Source organism: Cryptococcus neoformans, chromosome 7 (assembly GCF_000149245.1).
Source record: "Cryptococcus neoformans var. grubii H99 chromosome 7, complete sequence".
In the NCBI taxonomy this organism is placed as follows: domain Eukaryota; kingdom Fungi; phylum Basidiomycota; class Tremellomycetes; order Tremellales; family Cryptococcaceae; genus Cryptococcus; species Cryptococcus neoformans.
The window spans coordinates 487409-507895 of NC_026751.1; the positions used below are offsets into that span (position 1 = coordinate 487409).

The following is a 20487-nucleotide window of genomic DNA, read 5'->3' on the forward strand; positions in this document are numbered from 1 at the left end:
CATCGTAGGTGTAGTAAAAGGCCATTCTATCCTTCATTCAAGGACTATGAAAAATGCAATCAATCAAAAACCACTTCTTCTTCTATTTGGCCCTCAAGAATTTATAGTGATGATACTGTACGATTTGTCGATTGCGAAATGGAAGTAGAAGTAAATCAGGTCAACCTGGAGTACCGAGCAAGGCGACACAGGTAACAGGTCTTCTTAACTTCGCCTTCACCTAACCAGCTGCGCTTGTGTGCAATGCACAAGCTTCGCCCCCAGTGCAAGCAATTTTGATTACAACAATCGACGAGGAACAAGTTGCTAGACCAGCCACGAAGCCCAGTCAGCAGCAGGAGGAGGAAGTGGTGGTGCCCTATTACTTAAGTGCGTTGAAGCCGTCGGAGTGATCTAGAAGCGGATGGAGAAGACGACGAACATCATAAATTAATAGTGCCAGCATTATGATGCCTTCTACTATCACTGTCGCTCAGCCTGCTGGAAACATTCGCATAAGTAATATACCTTTGGAAGGACAAATGACGACAAATGTTATTACTTGATGCTTCTAATAATAAAAGAATAGGTAACCTTAGAAACACGTCGTATTCCATCCCCAGTTATATGCACATTATCAATAGTATACAGTCTTCACAGCTCAAGAGGTCTGTTCTAATGACAACAAAGTATTCCGTCGGTTACTAAACCCTGTACGCCGCTATTATTTCTCTTTTTCAACCCTCCTTTATGCCCTACCTGAAACTCTCCGCCTTTCGTTCCGTGCAGCGGCCGCAGAGATTTTCAAATCTACTTCTGTGCGCCACCGGGCGGCATCGTTCCTATTCATAGGTAAGGATCTTGTCACATATTAGCGAGGCTACTGATATGCTTACCTAGCTCGAATAGTACTCAAAACAGCAAGCGCTACTGCCTTGAACGTCCTCGCGGGTCTTGGCGGTTCGGGGATAGGGAAGCCCATCTTGGCAATAGCCTTGATAGTCGCTTGTTCGCTGCAAAGTGGTGAGTATGCTTTGCAACGGTGTAACTATGCAAAGCTACTTACTTTAGACTTTTTCCACCGACTAACAGCAGTAAATATCTCTTCTGCAGTGCCAGCGCATTTCGGAAGGTCGCCTCGCGGGTATATTTGGCTTTCAGATACCTGATTTGGGTAGCAAGTTCTCGTGATTGGGCTTTGAACCGCGACTTTTGTTCGGCCAAGGTATCCGATAATCCGCTGGGACGACTAATCAGCTTGTTCTTCAAGCTGACCAGACCATATTAGATGACGACTTACGCGTCACACTCGTGCAATTCCCTCCACTTTTCAGCTTTTTCATACCTTGTCTTCACGTCCTGAACTTCGTGTCTTAACCTCCTCTCTCGCTCCTTCACCTCTTCCATTTCTCTTTCCAAAGCTTGAAGTTCAGCAGCATGTCTGGAAGATTTGCTGGTCTGTTCCCTTTTCAGCGCTTGTAATTGCTGACCGAAGTCTTCGCTCTCAATCTTATGCTTTTGCAAGTCGTTTTCAAACTCCCTCAATTCTTGAGCGATTATTTCACGTTCGCGGCGGTATTTGTTCACCTGAGCCTCAGATTCTCTTACTTCCTGATCACGTCTAGCAAGTGTCTCGCGAAGGTGGTGGGATATCGATTCTGCGTCACGAAGCGATGATTCGAGCAAGCGAATGGCTTCAGACGTTTGGGATAACTCGGCTCGTAGTTGAGCAGCTGTAGCGCCATCGCAAGCAATTTGAGCATTGCGTCTTGAAAGTGAATCATAGGCTCGTCGTTCGTCACTCAGCTCTCGTTCAAGCTGAGTCACTCGTGACTTGAGGATTTGAATTTCCTGAATGTAATTATCAGCCGTCAATCTTTAATGTTAGTAAGGGAAGATACATACGTGCTTCAACTCATCTCTTTCCTTTTCCACCCTCTTAACCTCTTCACGTGCTTGTTCAACCTCCCTCTCCGATCCTTCAGCCATCCTTTCCATTTCTGTCTTGAAGCTTTCAACTTCTGCATTGCTCTTTAACCTCATCTCGGAGACAAGGTCTTGCAAGCGACCGTTATCCCTTTGGAGACGTGCACGTTCGGCATCGATGTCAGATTTGAGTTGGTCCATCTGGCGGTGCACCTCATTAAGAGCTTTCTTTAGCCTACTCTCAGCCTCTTGCCTACATAATTGTTAGTCCGAGTGTTTAAATTCAAGATTTAGAAAGGGACCTACTCTTGCTCTTCCCTCTGAGCGCCGACAAGCGCCAAAGAGGCCTTATTCCTTTGGCCCAAAGTCCTGACCTCGTCTTCCAACTCGCTAATCCTCTCTTCTGCAGCGGCCAATTTCTCTGCTAACTGTACAGCCCCAAGGCCAGCGGTTTCAAGTCTGTTAAAGTTTTGGTCCAACTGCTCATTCGCCTCTTTCAGCTCATGCTGAAGATACTCTATTTGGGCCTGGAAGAGGGGCTCATTAGCTGACTGGATCGTAGTTTGAAGCCATGACGGCTATAAGCGTAAGGGCATCAGCATTGCTCGCATAAGGTACTCAGTGTACTCACCTCGTGTAAGGAGCCGGGGGTCTTCGGAGCTCTTAGAGACGCGATGGTCTTGTGCACAAACGGTGTTGGCCTTTTGAAGGGAGATCCTGCATCAATCATGGCACTCCTTCCTGAACCTGACATTGATGTGACGCTGGGGCTTCTCTGTTGTGCCAGCCTGTCACTCAATGCAACTTTTTCTCTCTCCAATGCCCTGATCCTTGCATCCCGGACTTCGATCGCAGACTTGCGGTGAGGAGTGGTGTCAATCTCTCGCTTCAGGCGGCCAATTTCTCGGTAGGCTTCATCCAGTCGGTCTTCGAGGGCGATGACGAAGGAGTTTTGAGCGGCATCACCATCTTCCCCTCGATCAGATGCCGCAGGAGTTCCAGAAGATGAACGTCGTCGAGAAGATCCGACGTTCTTGCTTGCCTCTGCCACCTCCAACTTTCCTCGGAGATCGCCAATCTGGATTTCCTTGTCTTCTAGCAACTTTTGCACATCCTCCAACTCTTTCTGCACCCTTTCGAGCTCTTCCTTGACCCATTCACTTCCTGCGACCTTTTCTTGCGCCGCCTCTAACTGTTGGACAAGGCGGTTGAGTTCCTGAATCTCGTTTTGTTGTTGGTCGAGCTGCTTTTCCTTTTCTTCGTGAAGCTGGTCAAGCTGTTCAAGTTCTTTTTCGTACTGAGCGAGCTTTTCCTCAACAGCTAATTGTGCGCTGCTCGCTTCTTTGAGCTCAGCACCCAGGGTTTCAAGATCGTTCTCGGCTCGTTCAGCACGGTGCTCAGAGTCTTGATGGAGCTTCTGATATTCTTTAACGCGTCGTTCCGCATCTTCAAACTCCTTGACCGTCTCCTCTTTCTCCTTGATCAACGATTGTATCCGGCCCCTCAACTCCTCTGCTTCGTCATGCATCTCCTTGGCTTGTCCCTTAACGGCCTCCAGCTCGACTTGCATTTCTCGAACTTGTTTCCTCAATTCTTCCTCCCGCTCACTAAACCCTTCCTTTTCAGTCAAGCCTTCAAGGCGTGTCCGCTCCGCGCGCAAACGGTCTGCTTCTTCTCGAGCAGAAGCAAGATCCTTTTCCAAAGTCTTGACTTGGGATTCGAAACCAGTGCAAATCTCTGTAAACTTGGCGGCATGCTCCTCCGTCTTCTTTGAGAATTCGGATTGGAGATCGACACGGGCTTGCTCAGTCTCTTCAAGCTGACGAGCGAGTTCCTCGATTTGCTCGTGCAAAGATTGGACATCGGGAGATTGAGACTGGTGGGCATACTCTAGCTTTTCTTGTAGTTCGGCGATGGCCTCTTCTTTGGTGTTCATTTCTTCTTCCAAGCTTTCAAGCCTTTCTGCCATTTCTTGGACTACGGCTGCTCGTTCTTCGGGACTCAAGCCGTCAAGCAAGTCTTGAGCATTTTTGGAAGGTGAACCGCTTCGTCCATTGCGCATAGAGAGCTGAGAGATAATTTCGGAATGGTCTCTTGAGCCGAGAGTTCTAGAAGGCGAATGACGAGGAGGGGTAGGTAGCTGATGAGAATGGCTTTGGCTACCGGATCGGTTTGACCGAGCCCCACTCTGACTGGCATATTCATTTGCATCAACGCCTGCTTGATGAAGAATATCCTGCAAACGCTCAACCTCGTCTCTCCAAGCTTCTGCCTCACGCGCGAGCTCAGCATTTGTCTCTAGCAGCTGCTTGTTCATCTCATTAAGGTGTTTATGTATCTTGACGTTGGGCCCACCACGATCAGTGAAGCCTTTGAGGGAGCCAGAAGACGTGGAAGGGTTTACGGGAAGGAGAGGGAATGAGATGTTACCCCGAGAAAGACGCTGGTAGCGCGATGCTCGACCATCCGTGGTTAGGTCAGCGGATGAAGCCACTGAAACGAATGATTCATTTCCTGAAGCATCAGTGAGTCGACTCAGCATGCCGTTGGTGGTTGGAGTGGACTCATGTCCTTGTATACCGCTGTTCTCCTCGGCGATTGAATCTGAGGCAGGAGCAGTGGAGACCCGACGAAGCGGATGGGGAGTTCCCCGGACAGACCGGCGTAGTGTACGAGAGGGAGGAGCAGCAGAGTTGAGAACTGCAAGTACGTGGCTTTTGCGACGCTCAGCATCATCAAGCGGCGCGCGAGGAGTCTCAAAGTCCGAAACCTTGGGAGTACCGTTAGGGGAAGGGGTGAACGGGGTGTTTTGCCGGGTATCCGTGACATCTTGTAAAACCATCGGAGCGGAGGTGGTAGAACTCAAGCTGCTTACTGCGGGCATAGCTCTGATTGTGCCAGGGGTTGAGACGTCATCAGAGGGGGTAAATGCGTGCTTGGCCGGTGAAAACGGTTTTGAAGGCGTGTCATAGTCATCAGAGGGATTGAATGCACTCTCCTGCTGAGGGGTATACTCGTACTCCTGATTATAATCAAGGGTCGGGTTCTCTCCCTCGCTTTGAGACTCTGGGTTGTAATAGTGCTCTTCAGTGAGCTCATATTCGCCAGGCGCATCAGCCCTGGGAGTCATCATGGACACATTGCGAATTGGTCCTTCCGGAGTACTAGTGACGCTATGGTCTGTGCCTGTAACCTCACTACGGGACAGACTGGGAATGCGCTCTTGTTGAACAGGTTGTGTTTCGTCAATTTGAGCGGGTGCTTCGAGATGCTGCGGGGTTGAGGGTGTTGAGCTTTCTGTCTGCGCTTCCTCAATGGCCTCGAACGGAGTTGCTGAGAATGCTCGCCTTCGAGGGCGCTCGAATTGAATGTTGCTACTAGATAAACGTCGAGTTGTAGGTGTTTCTTCAGGAGCGATGAGAGACGGAAGTTCAGGAACTTCTTGCGAATGATCATACTAGGCGAAATCGCTGCTGTTAGTAACACATGGGAGCGGGGCAAGGCATGCCTCACCTCGGAAGTATCGTTTAGGGGGACAGAGCGCTCCGACCCCAAGCCATCTGACGGAGGAATTTCATCTCCAGAGAAACTCCGACTCATTTCACCGGGCATCTGCCATGGGTCCCTTTTCGTAGCTGTACTGCTGGCAATAGACTCTGCCCCACTGCTCGTCCTCTCGTGTCTGGTCATCTGAGTAGTTGTTATAGTGTTGCTTGCTGTACTGTCGAGAAGCGAACGTGACTGAGAATGGGAGGGCCGAGAGAGAGGTGTTGATGTCAAGGCAGTGGTTGGCTCATAAGGAGATGATGTTTCTTCGCGGTAACCATCGATGAGAGGGGGGAATGGGGAACCAGAGGCAGTTGAAAAGGAATCAGCCGGAGAACGATTACTCTTGGCGGTAATTATAGAAGATGGCACAACAGCTTGTCGCAAGGGATGGGGTGTTGTCATATCCTGCATTATATCAGCCCTGTCGAACAATATTACTGCAAGCCTCACCTGTTGATCTTCTTGCTCAGACTGGTGCTCCGAATGGGTGTCCTGTCCGTACTCTCTAGAAGTCTCTGCGGCACTCATGCTATCGTAATCTAGGTCGTCATGATGGAAACTGGGGAGAGAGGGGAGCTCCATGTCCTCCATTTGTTGCACTCGTTTGAGGACCCTCGACGGGGTGTCTAGAGGGTATGCAGCTGCCATAATGGGCTGCCTCTGTAAAGTGGTCGAATGATGAAGAGGATAGCGAAGGACAGTCAACAACGGAGACAACAAAACGTCTGGCTGTGGGCTTTGTTGGCACAAACAAGTCGCGTCTGCCCACGTGGACTTGCTCCCGCCTTTAAGGGGGGGGGATAAATATAAATGTTTGGACAAAAATGGTTCCGTTTTGTTTCCGAGGTGGCCCGATTGGCGGATATGTGTAGTTCTCGCTCTCTTATGATTATTTTCGCCATTACATCCATCCACCCAGTGCTACGGCAGTCTCTCCTACAGCCTCGCTCACGTCCCCATTCCCATGGGTTACAGCCCACTCTAATTGCGACTATCACCAACAACCACAAACTACAAAATGCAGCCATTCCACCCACACACTCCGCAGAATACCCATCACCTCTATGCTCCCTCCACCCCCGACTCTCCCTCTTTCGAAAAGGAATCCCATTTCAGTTCTTTCAGTGCAGACGCACAAGCTAAGCAGAAGAGGGAGGCCGCAGATGGAGTTGTGCGCGATTACGAGGAAAAAAGGGATCGGTAAGTCGTCTTGCCACTGTATCATTTTAGTTTTCACATGTTCATTGAAAACAATTTAGATTGGCAAAGGCCATCGAGTCTTCAGTATACCTTTTGGCAGACCTCAAGAACTTTAACGGGCAGCAATGGACTGTGAGGTATCCCCATCTCAGGTCGTCAGAACCGGTGCAGCCTGGATCTTGTGAGTCCTGTCTCGACTTCCTTTTATATTTGCCCTAACATTGTTTTAATGTAGCCTCACCGCGACCGGGGATGAGTCGACGCACTTTAACATTTGCCGACGAGCCTAGTCAGTTTACTGAAGTCGTACTCTCATCAACTCCGACTGCTCGCCACTCCTTGAAGCGCTCGCTCTCAGTTGCACCTGCGCCTGCACCATCGCCATCATCTTCTGACGATTCTGCCACTCTTGTCGCGGAGCCTGCATCCATTGACCAATCTGAAGACGATTTCTCCATCCTTCGTTTGGACCTCAATATGGGTGCCACTCGACATGCCAAGCATCTTATCTCTCACCTCGAAAAATCATCCATCTCGGCCCTCCTAGACAACCGTATTACCGCATCCCTCGACCACCTGACGAATCTCCAAAAGCGAATTTACGACGCCCATTCTCGCGTCCTTGTTACTGGTGACCTCAATGCAGGCAAGTCAACTTTGATCAACACTCTTTTGAGGCGAGAGGAAGTCATGCCTACCGATCAACAACCTCTCACAACGAGGTTTGTAGAGGTAGTCAGTGCTAAAGAGAATGAGAACAAGGAGGAGATCCATGTACTGGACAAAGTTGCCCAGTACAACCCCCTTGACGAATCTACGTACTCAGTGTTGGACATTTCAAAGCTTGAAGAATTGGTGACCGATCCCGACTCTGACGCATCCAGCCCTCCTCTCCGAGTATTCCTGCGTGAGGCCGATACCGATGTTGCCAACCCTTCCATCTTGCACAATGGTGTCGTCGACATCTCCCTTATCGACGCTCCAGGTCTCAACCGAGATTCTATTAAGACTACTGCCAATTTTGCGCGTCAGGAAGAGATTGACGTCGTCGTCTTTGTCGTCTCCGCCGCCAACCACTTTACACTCTCTGCCAAGGAGTTCATCTGGCAAGCTGGCCACGAAAAGGCCCATCTATTTATTGTTGTTAACCGCTTCGACCAGATCAAAGACAAGGCAAGGTGTCGTCGGCTCGTGCTTGAACAGATCAAACAACTCAGTCCCAAGACTTACGAAGATGCCGACTCTTTGGTCCACTTTGTCGACTCTGCCAAGGCTGCCATGGGCTACGCCGAAAGCGAAGCCGATGAGCTCGACAATGCGTTCTCTCATCTCGAACACTCTTTGCGCTCTTTCGTTCTCGTCAACAGGTCCAAGTCCAAGCTTGGTCCTGCACAGAACTATGTCACCCATCTTCTCTCTGATGTTGAGCTTCTCGCTGCTGCCAACTCACTTGTCGCCTCCAAAGAGCGAGACATTGCCCGTGATGAGCTTGCTCGCGTCAAACCTGTCTTGGAGAAGATGAAGAAGGGGCGCGAGGGTTTGGAAGATGGTTTGGTGCACGAAGAGGAGAATGTCACGGAGCAAGTAGCGGAAAGAACAAAGAAGGGGATGACCACTGCGCTCGAGCGAGTCGGCAGGGGAGAGTTGGCTGCTCCCGCCCCTGGCTTGCACCTGCCCTCATATCCTGGGTTGCTGGGTGTCTGGGATTATGCGGCCGAGGTGAAGAGGGTTATCCTCGCTTCTCTTGACTTTGCTGTCAGTTTGGCCGAGGATGACGCGAGAAAGCTCACAGCCGAGGGTGTGGACAGGGTCATTGCTCTTGGCGATGCTCACCTTCCTGAAGACGTCGAGCGCTCCAACCGTCGATTCAACCCTCAGGCCATGTTCACTGCTCGACCTCGTGCTCGCCGTCAGTCTGGTATTTCATCAGTTGGCTTGGGTCTTGCCGCCCAGTCACACCTCAAGGAGGTCAACGTGGCCGATATCTTTGACCTTCAACACCACATCTTCGTCGCCCGATCTTCTCTTCCTTCCTCTTCTTCATCGTCTCATTCATCCCTCGACCTCATACCTGTTTCGGCAGAAGGCTTCGGTGCTGCTTCCCTCGCGTTCGGCGCCTTCTCAATGGTTAGCGGCAAGACTGTCGGTCTTCGTGCTGCCATTGAAGGCCTCGCACACTTCTCTGACTTTGTTTCCAACCCTTCTACTCGTCGATGGATCGGTCCCGTTCTGGGTGTCGTCACTGCTGGTGCCATTGCCTATATCATCTATGACCTTCCCAACTCTATCCCTCGCAATGTGGGTCGTCACCTCCAATCCACCCTTCTCTCATCATCGGGCAATCCCGCGTCAGATGATGCGACTGTTGCCTTCCCTGACGCTCAGGCGGCTCGGGTTAGCAAGGAAGTGCGCAAGGTCATGCGTCTTGCTGCATGGGATCTCCGCGAACGTTTCCGCGCTGCAGTAGACGCTAGAGGCGAGCTTGTCAGGGAAAGTGAAGAGCAAGAGAAAAAGGCGAACAAGGCGTTGAAGTGGTTCGAAGAAGTTGAGAAGAGGGTTGATGGAATCAGAGAAGAGGTTGGGATTAAGGTGTAATTATCCCTTTCTTGTCAATAGACTAGTTTGTATTGTCAGCATTTTTTTTTTCGAGATTGGGGAGAGGTAGTTCGAGGATTGTTCAACGAAGAAAAAACAAAGTAAACAAACATTTCTACAAAGAAAACCTGCAGGTCGAGTTTATGATGGCTTGTTGATGATTTGTGTATTAGCAGATAGTAGTACTTATATACCGTGCCATTCTTGATAACCATTAGTCTTTAGTGAGCTGAGATCACCGCTCCACATGAATTATTATTTAGTGAACACAGTGCTGTACTCGTGGAAAGCTCTTATGGTCCTTAGACTGTTCAGTGCTATATAAATTAAGTGCATGGCATATATAATCGTACAAATCCGATGAGAACGTCATTCTTGGCTTCTTCCTTTACTTTGTAAAGATGCTCACGCTGGTGAATTATGAAAGCGATTGCGATCAGTAAGTGGTCGATTTAGACTGATAGAGTACGAAACTTACACATCCTCATCTTGCACTAAGTGATTGAGACCCACTTTCTGTGGCTGCGGATTGAACTTACTTGACTTGCCCCAAACCAAAGCATACCTGATAAATCATCGTCAGATTGTTTGCAAAATGTTTCTGTTAACCGCCATTTTACTGACTTGAAGTGAGATGCAAGGGATCTGTGAATGCCGTGACAGACGGTCTCGATAGTAGCACCTTGACGAAGACAGATAGGATCATTGAGATCTGGTTGCTCTCCTCGCCTCTTGGTATATACCCTGTTGGAACTGTTAGCATACTAGGAGGAAATGGATGATAGCGTTTACTGACTTTACAAGACCAAGCTCCTGATTGACCGGTCAGCTCCGACATTGTATTATCTGCGTCAAAGAGCACGTACCTTCCAAATAGCCTCCAATAACCAATCAATACCTAAATCAATCTCACAACTGATCATGATCGTCCGTCCATCGCCTTCCCTTGCCATACTGTCAAGTGTCTCCATTGAAACTCCATCAATTTTGTTGATAACAGTGAGAGACGGAATGTACTTTCGGGTACCGAGAAGGACATCAATGAATTCGTCGGTGGTGATGTCTTCACGGATCATGACGTCGCAGTTGTGGACTGTAACAGGCGTAAGCGATAGGTCCGGTAACCTCACAAGTACGTACTTTTATAAGTCTGGAGGATTGATCTGATGGTTCGCTCGTCTGTCTTAGTGAGTTTGACAGTACAGTTCAGCTACTTGATGTCAGTGATATGCATCATTATGGGACAGGTTTGACATACGGTGATACCGCCTGCCTGCTTTTGCTTGAAAACAACATCAGGAGGTCGAGTATTCAATCGGATACCAACTGCTTCTAATTCGATCTCCAGAAGACGCTTTTGCTCAGCTGACTTTGTGGCATCAACTATTGGACCGAGGTCAGATAAAATGCAGTGGATGGGACTCTGAGAAGGGACGCACTCATAAGAAGAATGAGATCAGCTGTCTTTGCCACTGAGACGACTTGCCGACCTCGACCTCGGCCTTTGGCCGCATCTTGTACGATACCAGGCAAATCGAGCAGTTGTATTCTGGCACCTTCATATTCGAGCACACCTGGGATGGCCTACACGTATCATTAGCTTCTTACCTTAAACAATGAGGAATTTATGAGCTGACAGTAAGTGTTGTGAATTCATAGGCCCCGACGATAGATTCGGTTTTGGTGGTCTTTGATAACAATGTTGATTTTCCAACCGATGGGAAACCGATCATACACACGCGCGCATCTGAACCGAATTTCAGACAAACAAAAACAGAGCAAGGTTTCAAGCGTACCTCCCGATTTTAAGACGTCAAAACCCTCTCCTTTAGCTGATTTCTTTTCTGGTTCGAGAAGTTGAGCTCTGTATTTGGCGACTAGATGAAGACATTAGAGGTGTACGCGGCAAAAAAAGATAGTCCCATACGCTTTGCCTAGAAAATTCACATAAATTAGATCCGGCTTCTAACATTGCCTTCAAATGCAAGCTTACCTTTAATAAACCTAAATGGTACTCGGTCGCTTTACTGTAGACGGGTGGGTGTCAGTATTATCTGATAAACACTGTATTCCCTTACTTCTTCTGCGCTACAAACATAGGTCAGCTTTTGTTTAACTATTCACAGGGGTAACGACTTACTCCGAGCCATCTCCTCTGGATATCGCAGAAGAGAACGAGGTGTAATGTCAGCGTCAAGTTATTAAAGACAGCATGGGGTACTGACTCTCGATGTCGTCGATTTTTTCAAGGATTCCCATTGCGCCTGTTCCTGTCCGTGGGTACGCTTGTTCGAGTAGTGGCTGGCAGTGCCGCTGGGGTGGCAGGCAAAGATGAGTTGAAGGTGAGACGAGAGATGTGGGCTGGCGGAGGATAAAACAATCAAAGAAACGACGCGTTGGAAGAAGAGGTGGAGGCTGAGAAATTCCACGTCAGTATGGGGACTATCTTCCAGGCACGACCGTGCCTCCGCCCGGCGGGTAGATAGCCGTTCCCACGCTGAGATGGCCAGCCTTGGCTCTTGTTTCTTGTCCCCAATGGACGTATGTCATACATTCATACTTCTCAGACCACATATCACCCAACTATGCCCACATTCCACCCAAGCATAAATCACATAAAATCTGTACATGTGTCTCCTCTCGCCAGAGACGGGTATGTCCATCTCAACTTCTTCGCAACCTTCAACAGCCATGACCTGTCTTCAGACTTAACACCTGAACACGGTCACTGGGAAATATGGACAGACATTCCTTTTTTGGATAGCCAAGGCAACCCACCTGCTTATTCAGGGGAATGGCGCTCCCAGCAATTCAAACCATTCAAGACGATCTCCGACGAACCCAATGGCCATGCGGCTTCTTCCACCGACAGGGGTTCGGGCTTGATGCTTAAACCCGTATCTCTTCCGGAGCCGGCAAAATTGTTAACTACCCTCCATCTGGTCCTGGTTATCCCTGCCGAGCCTAACAGATCTTACTCATACACGTTCCGGTATGTCTATCCGGATGGGCAGATTAGTTGGCAAAGCGGAGTGGGAGGTAATGGGATTGTCAATCTCAAGGAGGCGGATACTTCCCCTGACCGGACAAAAATCAGGTCTGGATCAAGCTGGCCTCCAGCGCACAATGCATCTGAAGACGATGACTCTTGGGAGTGGAGAGGCATTGGTGTGACTTTGCAACAATCAGGCGAGCGGTATGTCCTTACTGAGTTGGAACCCAAAAAAGGTCGCTGCTAATGCAAAAACTAACAGTGCCGTCAAACCGCAAATACAACCACTTCCTCCCCAAAGGGCAGTCGAGCAAACCTTTGCTCTCCTCCATGGGCCGCCAACCCCTCATCTGTCTTCATTCTCACACCTTTCGCCGACGCGGTTGCCTATCCCTACTAAAGCGCCCACCAGCTATTTGGCTGTTATTGGTCATCCCGACAGTCCTCTCATCCAGATGGGTCTACGCCCAATGGATAGTCATAAGGGAAGGCCGGCTAGCTACGGGCTAGGTGTAGACTCCTCCCCCACCGAGGTGTTGCGGGAGGCCGTCAAAGCTTCGAAAGGAGATCAAAGCCATCTCATTGTCGCTGAGGTTAAAGAAAAAAACAGCTTGAGTAAAGATGTGGGCGCTCTGATATATCATTCAGGGAAAGATGAGCCCGAAAAATCCTACCTTATCGTTGATGCTGTACATTCGTATCATCCTCGAGACATCACTGTGATAATTCCCGAGAGCTTTGCTAGTACAGCCCCGCTCGCGGTCATTTCAGACTACAGTTCTGTTCCCCCTCTCTACATCCCTAACTCTAATTCTACCGATATATCAAAGCCGCGAGAAATTCCAATTTACATTCAACCAGGTGCTGCGGCTGAAGCCCTTCGTCTGGTAGAGTTTATCCAATTACGCTCATCGGAAACTGACAATTCTTCTGTGTGGATATGCGCACCAGATGGCATCAACTATGAAGTTGGGGAAGAGGAAATTGAGGCGGAGCCTACAAACCCTATGGAGAATGAAGCATATTTTAGCATGCCGAAGGATGCTTTGAAGCCTGCCGTCATCGTACCCCCTGTCGACGGCGCCCATACTCCTCAAACTGAGTTGGCCGGACCTGACGGCATATCATCTGTGGCTAATCATAGCTCAAAGCCCGATGACGGACGGTGGTGGATCTTCAAGGCCATCTCCAGGTTTTTCAGTACCATTTGGAATTTTATATTGTTTCCTTTCCGGTCAAGGTCGACATCGCTCATCAAAGGCGCAGGGAATGATGCTAAATCAGGGAACAATGAGAGGACTCCTTTGCTTGACGTGCGTACATTGTCTAGTCACATTACCTAACGTCACTAATTGAAGTGTTATAGCCTGGCCGTTCACATCCCATTTCTGATACACCATCTACCTCTCAAGGGACGTCATCTTTCTCTGATCCTATCACCCCTTTGCCACACACTGTAACCATTACATCTTACGTTTGCTTTACCTTTGATCACCCGGCCCCATTCCAATTTCTTTTGCCCCCTGCTTCGAACACTTTACTGGGTAATCTCACTTTTACTTCTAAGCAAAAGGCAGCCGATAGTTGGAACGGACTGGGCTTGAGGATTACAGATACGGATGGAGGAACTGTGAGGGCTGAGGCGTATGCGAATGAGGACGAGAAGAGTGCTAGTACAGGGAGTAGTAAATGGCTGGTGAAGATTCAACAATCGATCTGAAGCCCTTGCTATCCATCACTATTTTATGCTTTTCGTGTTTTTCAGTTAGTTATCAACATCATACTTCTGATAGCATACTTGTGTGTCACTGTTTATCATTGTCAATCACTTTTCCGGAACAAATGCCATATCAACGATCAGATGGAAGTACCATGCGGTAGAACAGAAATAAAGACATGCAATTTATCATAACCCTGACAGTATTATCCTGTACGCTGTCTAACATTGTTACCATTCCGGAAGTAGACACATAGAAGATGAGTCTCCAAGTGATGTGAATCCAAAGAGTCATCATTATGAGGACATTTCTTTACATATTTGCAATGGAATATTTGATGCAAACTAGCAGCTACGCAGACGCTTTTTTGACCATATCCTCCAGCGATATCGCTCTGAACTCTCCATCATCCATCTTCGCATACACCGCATGCTCCCCAATATACACTGTGACACCCCCTCTACCATCCACGTTCCTGCACACCTTGAACAATGGTTTTCCGGTCCTGTCGTGTGACCTACCCATGGGTAAGAATATGAGGTCGTGCTGCGCAGCGTAGTCTTCTGCAATGGACCTGAATGTGATGTCGGTGGGAATAATACCAGGAGGCTCGGGCATGCGAAGCTTAGGGGTAGTTGAAGTTTGGAGCACCTTTTTAGTTGAGCGCGGCTCAAACTTGGGCTTGTGGAGCTTCGCGGGCGCATCAGGACCGAGGTCCATAGCTTCTTGCATAAGGTTGAGACCGCTCTCAAAACCTTGTTTGACACCGGGCATGTCACGCACCTCTTCAGGGAAGCTCTCGCTCCACCATTGATACCTGAATGTGAAGAAAACTCGTCAACCACAGCGAAGAACACGACGGGAACACGTACCATGTAGCGACCTCATTGGCTTTGTATGATGGCTGTATGAGCCAGATGTATAGGACATCGAGCCACTTGGGAAAGAATTCCACTTCGAGCAAATGAGAGAACATTGATTGTCGAATGAGTGTATGCCACGGGAGGACCCAACCTTGCAAAGGCACCATGTCTTGTTTGCGAGGATTGATTGTGAAATCCTCTCGAAGGCAGACCCCCAGTTTGGGCAAAACGAACTGAATTATGAGCTTGTCCCACTCATTTGACGAATACACCTGTGTCAAAAGACATGAGTATAATCGTCTGACTGCAAGCGTGAAAACGAGGGACTTACATCTTTTCGCCAGCGGCTCAACTCTTCTGGAACGCCATCTTTGACTACCCAACTGCGCATGACATGGCGAATGCGGCGTTTGGCAAGATCCATAACCTCGTCGACCCGCTCACCCAGTAGTGGCAGCCAGGGGAACACTATACTCGCGAGAGATTTCGGACGGCGCTCGCGCTTGTTCCGCTTGGGATCCCATTGTTCTATTGCTACCTTGACTTTTGGTAATACGAGTTGATCTAGTATGTTATCCTTAACGAACAGAGGAAGGATCGGTTCCCAAGACTCGACTAGATGGACCGCATCGTTAGGGCTCAAAGGATCCCATTCATTGCTATGTAGACTGTCAGATTAAGATCCACGCAGACGGAATTTCACCTACTTGATCGCCGAGCGTACCTTCGGTACCCACAAATGCCAGATGAGACTTTCCCAAGCTGTCATTACCCTTTCGCCACCAGTGTCGATCCTATTGACGGTAGCAACTTTTTCCTCGAGGCTCAGAGTGGCAACAGCAGTATCATTATCAATGATTTCGGGTAAATTATAAGCTCTCCTCCAAGTCTTGAGAGATGAGAGCAAAACGTTGGATGATACATCAAAAGGTCGCCATTCTGTGAAGGCATTCCGTAACTGCCTTTTGTTAGCCCTGATGGAAGTTTCGTTCTAATGACTTACAATTTGTCCAATTGCACCTACAATAACATCATCTAATTTAAGAGACTGATATTCTTCTCGAAATTTGTGAAGTAGCAATTCAAAGCTACTGAATAGAGGGGCAAGAGAAGGCGTTGATGAGGTTGTCTGTTGCGTGGTTATATGACTGATCGTATCGACGATCTCCTGTATTTCTTTCAGACGAGAGATCTCTACAATGTTGGTATTAGCGCAGAGGCTGGAAGCACTATGATCAATAAATCTCACTGGTACTGGCTTCTTCAGCCTTGGCTCTGGAAATCTCTTCTTCGCGGAAGGCCCAACGCCGTCGTTCGTTCACCTTTTTTCCTTCCCTTACCAAACCTGAGACATCTTGCTTAGCAGCCTCGACGATAAGATGAAGATTATGGCGAAGTTCAGGTAATCTTGTAGAGTCCGAACTCGGGGTCCAGGTGGAAAGCGAGAGGGACGACAGGGACTGGACCTCTTTAAGCTGAGATAAACCGTCAGTTTGCGCCAGTTGGTATTTTGAGATCATCGACACACCTCTCCTCCTCGAGCGTCCAACACAAGGCCTATACCAGCTGCAGAAACAGCATCACCCGCCTCGGCCAACAGCTGCTCATAGGTCTTATGTTGAACTTTGACCTTGACCTTTTTCTGCCTTCTCCAACCCTGATCTTCTTCACCCTTTTCTTTATGCACTTTGGGTCCCTTCGCTCGATGCTTCCTTCTCCTCGGTACTTCATCATCCTCATCATCCGAAAAAGTTACACCCTGCCGTCTCGCTTCTCGCTTACTGTCCTCGGTCCTAATTCCTTTTTGTATACCTTGACCCCTCAGAACTTTCCCCACTTCAACTGGTACAGCACGACCATTTTCTTGTACACCCAAACCTTTACCGGCCTCCCATCCTTGCTTTGCTAACAGACGGGCCCCAAACGATGATTGGATTTTGCTGAAATGGGCCTTTTCCGCCGCAGTCAGTTGAGCTTTATTTGAGGACGTCGCTGGCGACTGAGCTCTTGGAAGAAAGCGACGCTGCGTATGATGACCGGAGTGCACGGTGAGAGAAGGCGGAGGTCTTCCAAAACTACTAGGAATACCTGTAGGTTTTGGACCATGATCAATGGTGGCGTTGGTAGGAGGCCTTGCGTGAGGCTCATTTCCGACACTCTGTATAGTCTCATCGGGCAGCATTTTTTTTCTGGCGGAGAATGCAGCACCAATGCCAGCCTTACTCCGAGAAGCAAACGCTGTTGCGCCGCCTCCTTCTCTTTGCCCGGCTTCTCCTGTGGACTCATCACTGGTACCCTGTCCCGAGGCATTCCTGAAACCCAAGCCCAATCCCCCTGTAGTCTGTTCTTCTCCGTTATAATTATCTGCGTCCCTGACGCGGGGAGAAGGGGCAGGAGAGCTGCCGCCGTCATCGTTTTCAGAACCAGAGTCAGAGCCAGAGCCAGTGCTGCTTTCCGAACCGTCCTCCTCTTCATCTCTTTCTGGCTCTTCAGCATTGGCCTGTCGCACCTGGCCCTCCTCCTCCTCTTCTTGCAATGTCTTGGACCCATTGGATACGAACGCAGGGGCTCTAGGATTGAAGGCAGTCAGTGCTGCACTCATCAACTAAGACTCCGTACTCACTTTGTCCAATCAGTCCTCAATGAAGAAGATCCAGGGCGTCCTCTACCGCCGATACCTCCACGCCCGGGCATCCCACCTACGCCATCTTCTTCCCCAAATACACCTTCCCAAGCGGCATGTTTCCCGCTGCGTTCATCAGTCTTGCGACGCTTGTTGCCTTTGAATTCGAAAAGTCGCCGCTCAGCTCGAGCATCCGGGTCCTCTTGAGAGTTGTAACCGTCTAAGGATAGAGCGGAATTTGAGGCGTCTGAGTCCGAGCCGTCGGAGAGATAGTCGTTTTTCCTTCGGGGCATGGTACGATAACGGGGGCGGAGGAGGTGGCGAACGCACTTGTGTGTTAGGCAGTGCGATCGTACATAGTTATCGGTGCAGTTAATGAGATGCCAGGACCTGCCGCGCCTAAATATATTGGAAGACCTTTGACACTGTGCGCCTAACTTTGGGGCCCCGCATGTGTGGTTCTATACATAGTCAGCAGGGCGGATTTTGATCATCTGAATGTTCTTAAGCTCAAGAACGCCTTCCCCCTCGCCCCCTTCTTCCCCACTTTCCCACCCTTCCCCGACAGAGCTTCCCATAGATGACCCCCGAGCCCTCTTTAGACCTCCTTTTCGATCCTTCTATACTACCCGCCTCAGCTCAAGATGAGCTTGGGCCAGATCTCTATGTTTGTTACCTCGTTTCCCGTACGCAGCGCATCATTGATACCACTTGGATAGCTTCGCCCACTTTCTTCTACCGATGTTTCGAGGGGTCACTTTGAACTGCTATCCGTCCTCACGTCTGCGCCTCCCCAATCTGTCAGCACCTATGAGACGATCTTTCAAGAGATGAAGGCAAGTCCTGGTATCTACTTTACAGTAGTGGTCGTTCATCGGCTCTCAGACAAGGTAAGTAAGCTGCACTGGGAAAGGTATGTCTCACAGATGTACATCGCTGAGACTGTGCTCTCAGGTTGTGGCCTGTGGATCTGTCATCGTTGAACGTAAATTTGTTCGTAATGCCGGGCTTGTAGGCCATATCGAAGACATCGCCGTGTCACAAAGCATGCAGGGAAGAAAGCTTGGATTGAAGATTATAAACACGTTGGTGGATATCGGACTTGTCCGAGGCTGCTATAAAATCATTCTGGACTGTAGTGAGAAAAACATCCGTGGGTCCACCGTCACCTTTGCGTGAAGTTACGCGTAACAACGACACTGACTGAGATGTTACAGCTTTCTATGAAAAGTGCGGGTACGTATCATTATCATACTAATCTGAGGTCATTGCTGACATTAGCTGGCCACTTAGATTCAAGCAGAAGGAATTTCAAATGGTTCGATATCTATTGGATCCTTCAGACGTCGTTAAACTCCCTACGCCATCGAAACTTTGACAGTCGTTTTCCAAGGAGTCCTTTTGTCAGCTCAACGGAGGAATTGTCTGCTTTATACTGAAGTAAAATATATTAAATAATTAAGTGTTGGACGGTACATGGACTTTCAATCTTCAGGTGTAACAAGAACACATCATCTATGCATAGCCGCTGGCTCGAATCATTCAGGATCTAGGTTTTAGGTCAAAAAGCTACAAAGTAAAAATGCTGCAATACAAAAAATAGAATAAACCCGAGGCATACTTCCGTCGAGGAGAATAATGTCCCATTTATCTATTCGCTATCTGAAGGGACTATCTGTGGATCCTCTCGAGTTCCGCCATCCCCCCTTCCCCTGGGCTGTCGACGCGTGGTGGGTGAAGCTGAATGGGGTAGAGCAGGAGAGTGACTGTCCGGATACGGACGTTCTCGGTGACGCGAACGAGTCTCTGCAGCCATGGCTCCTGCCCGACTTGTTCTCGTCCTGGGAGGTTCTTGGACACCGTTTGATCCGACTTCACCAACTGTACCAGTTTGAAGAAATTGCGACAACGCTCTCAGTTGCCTTTCTCTCATTTCGCTGTGGAACTCTGCCATAGATTGTGACCTTCTAGGGGGAGGTTGACCAATGAGTTCTTCAAAAGTGGGTGCGGGCACACCTAAATCTATCGGTGCCCCAAGCTCCGCAAAGTTGCGAGAGGCTCTTCGTGGATTTATCTGGGTGTCTCCTGAGTCCTCGCCTATGTTAGGCAAAACAGTATCAACTCCCCTTACTATATGAGATGCCCGAATATGTCTTCGGAAATGTTCCAGCTGGGGCTGAAGATCCTTCCATTCACTTCCAAGGTCCGTCAGCAGCGATCCTTCCAGATGGGTTTTTACTGAGCCGGAAAAAAAAAAAAAACATACCGCAACTTCTCTTGTCGATCAAGCAGCATTGCTTCTTTCTCCAAGCCATGTGCGAGCTTCTGGAGTTTTCGATCCACGATCTGGTCCACGACGATATTAGGGACGATGGGATCCGTCATGGAGATCTCAATACGGCAATGAGGACATGTAGCACGCTTTCACTGGAGTCAGAAAATACAAAATCGCTGAGAAGACATTCACTCACACTATTGTTAGTTTTGATCCATTTCCAGGCACATGGTCCGCAGAAGGAGTGCCTATAGCGGCTGATAAGCAAACAAAGGGAGCCGTTCACAAAGTACTCCACATACCCACACGGAACGAGGGATTGAGGGGCACCCAAGATGTGGGAGCATCTGTGAAAGAATGTTGAGCAGTGTTCCAGATGGAAGTGTGGCCCAAAGCTCACATCGCACATTCAAGCTCGGGGTACACTTCTTCAGTCTTCACCGGAATTCTAATTTCCTCAAACGTCCTGATCACTCGTGTTGTAGGGGTGCTGAGGAGGGGAGGCCGATCTTTTGTTGGCGGGGAAGCATTGCCACCTCGGTCCATCACGTCAAAATTGATTATAAAATCAAATAAAAGGTGATTTTAGGGAATTTTGCAGTGTTGTCAGGTTAGATCTCGATCCTTGCAAAATCCTTTGCTCTTTCCAAGTTTTTATGTATAGCGTTAATGTTGAGTTGTGGAACAATAATGAAATTTAACAAATATGAATAAATCGGAGCCAGCGAGACATGTCGATCGCCACACCGCTTCACCTCCACCTCTGG

At 48.9% G+C, this 20487-nt stretch overlaps 7 protein-coding genes and 1 non-coding gene; 4 read left to right on the forward strand and 4 right to left on the reverse strand.

The window, feature by feature from the left end:
- Positions 1-476: 476 nt before the first annotated feature.
- CNAG_06687 (hypothetical protein) lies at positions 477-6155 on the reverse strand. XM_012195388.1 has 9 exons: positions 5905-6155; positions 5419-5859; positions 2537-5362; positions 2212-2483; positions 1885-2158; positions 1280-1830; positions 1046-1219; positions 876-992; positions 477-821 (listed from the first exon to the last, which is right to left on the reverse strand). The coding sequence occupies exons 1-9, from the start codon at positions 6100-6102 to the stop codon at positions 728-730; spliced, it is 4947 nt and encodes a 1648-aa protein (XP_012050778.1). The 5' UTR covers positions 6103-6155; the 3' UTR covers positions 477-727.
- CNAG_12652 lies at positions 652-1965 on the forward strand. Its single transcript, XR_001045958.1, has 4 exons — positions 652-831; positions 889-1002; positions 1072-1204; positions 1268-1965. It is a non-coding gene; the product is annotated as a hypothetical RNA (non-coding RNA).
- Positions 6156-6311: 156 nt separating the features above from the next.
- On the forward strand, positions 6312-9523 carry CNAG_06688 (mitofusin). XM_012195389.1 has 3 exons: positions 6312-6654; positions 6714-6835; positions 6890-9523. The coding sequence occupies exons 1-3, from the start codon at positions 6473-6475 to the stop codon at positions 9247-9249; spliced, it is 2664 nt and encodes an 887-aa protein (XP_012050779.1). The 5' UTR covers positions 6312-6472; the 3' UTR covers positions 9250-9523.
- Positions 9524-9561: 38 nt separating this feature from the next.
- CNAG_06689 (cytoplasmic protein) lies at positions 9562-11625 on the reverse strand. XM_012195390.1 has 15 exons: positions 11475-11625; positions 11390-11404; positions 11328-11337; positions 11243-11276; positions 11177-11183; positions 11046-11126; positions 10887-10996; positions 10689-10833; positions 10508-10632; positions 10390-10459; positions 10116-10342; positions 10046-10062; positions 9874-9993; positions 9728-9814; positions 9562-9659 (listed from the first exon to the last, which is right to left on the reverse strand). Exons 1-15 carry the CDS (start codon positions 11506-11508, stop codon positions 9638-9640), a joined length of 1104 nt encoding a protein of 367 aa, XP_012050780.1. The 5' UTR covers positions 11509-11625; the 3' UTR covers positions 9562-9637.
- A 157-nt stretch (positions 11626-11782) lies between these two features.
- Positions 11783-14161, forward strand: CNAG_06690 (hypothetical protein). XM_012194933.1 has 3 exons: positions 11783-12445; positions 12504-13554; positions 13608-14161. The coding sequence occupies exons 1-3, from the start codon at positions 11793-11795 to the stop codon at positions 13959-13961; spliced, it is 2058 nt and encodes a 685-aa protein (XP_012050323.1). The 5' UTR covers positions 11783-11792; the 3' UTR covers positions 13962-14161.
- CNAG_06691 (tuftelin-interacting protein 11) lies at positions 14128-17801 on the reverse strand. XM_012194934.1 has 8 exons: positions 17446-17801; positions 16351-17392; positions 16072-16297; positions 15826-16016; positions 15530-15780; positions 15154-15481; positions 14832-15094; positions 14128-14776 (listed from the first exon to the last, which is right to left on the reverse strand). Exons 1-8 carry the CDS (start codon positions 17736-17738, stop codon positions 14311-14313), a joined length of 3060 nt encoding a protein of 1019 aa, XP_012050324.1. The 5' UTR covers positions 17739-17801; the 3' UTR covers positions 14128-14310.
- Positions 17802-17954: 153 nt separating this feature from the next.
- Positions 17955-18995, forward strand: CNAG_06692 (glucosamine-phosphate N-acetyltransferase). XM_012194935.1 has 5 exons: positions 17955-18112; positions 18165-18335; positions 18400-18598; positions 18663-18681; positions 18739-18995. The coding sequence occupies exons 1-5, from the start codon at positions 18026-18028 to the stop codon at positions 18821-18823; spliced, it is 561 nt and encodes a 186-aa protein (XP_012050325.1). The 5' UTR covers positions 17955-18025; the 3' UTR covers positions 18824-18995.
- CNAG_06693 (hypothetical protein) lies at positions 18945-20409 on the reverse strand. XM_012195391.1 has 5 exons: positions 20121-20409; positions 20023-20067; positions 19917-19968; positions 19712-19866; positions 18945-19640 (listed from the first exon to the last, which is right to left on the reverse strand). Exons 1-5 carry the CDS (start codon positions 20264-20266, stop codon positions 19097-19099), a joined length of 942 nt encoding a protein of 313 aa, XP_012050781.1. The 5' UTR covers positions 20267-20409; the 3' UTR covers positions 18945-19096.
- Between the last annotated feature and the right edge of the window lie 78 nt (positions 20410-20487).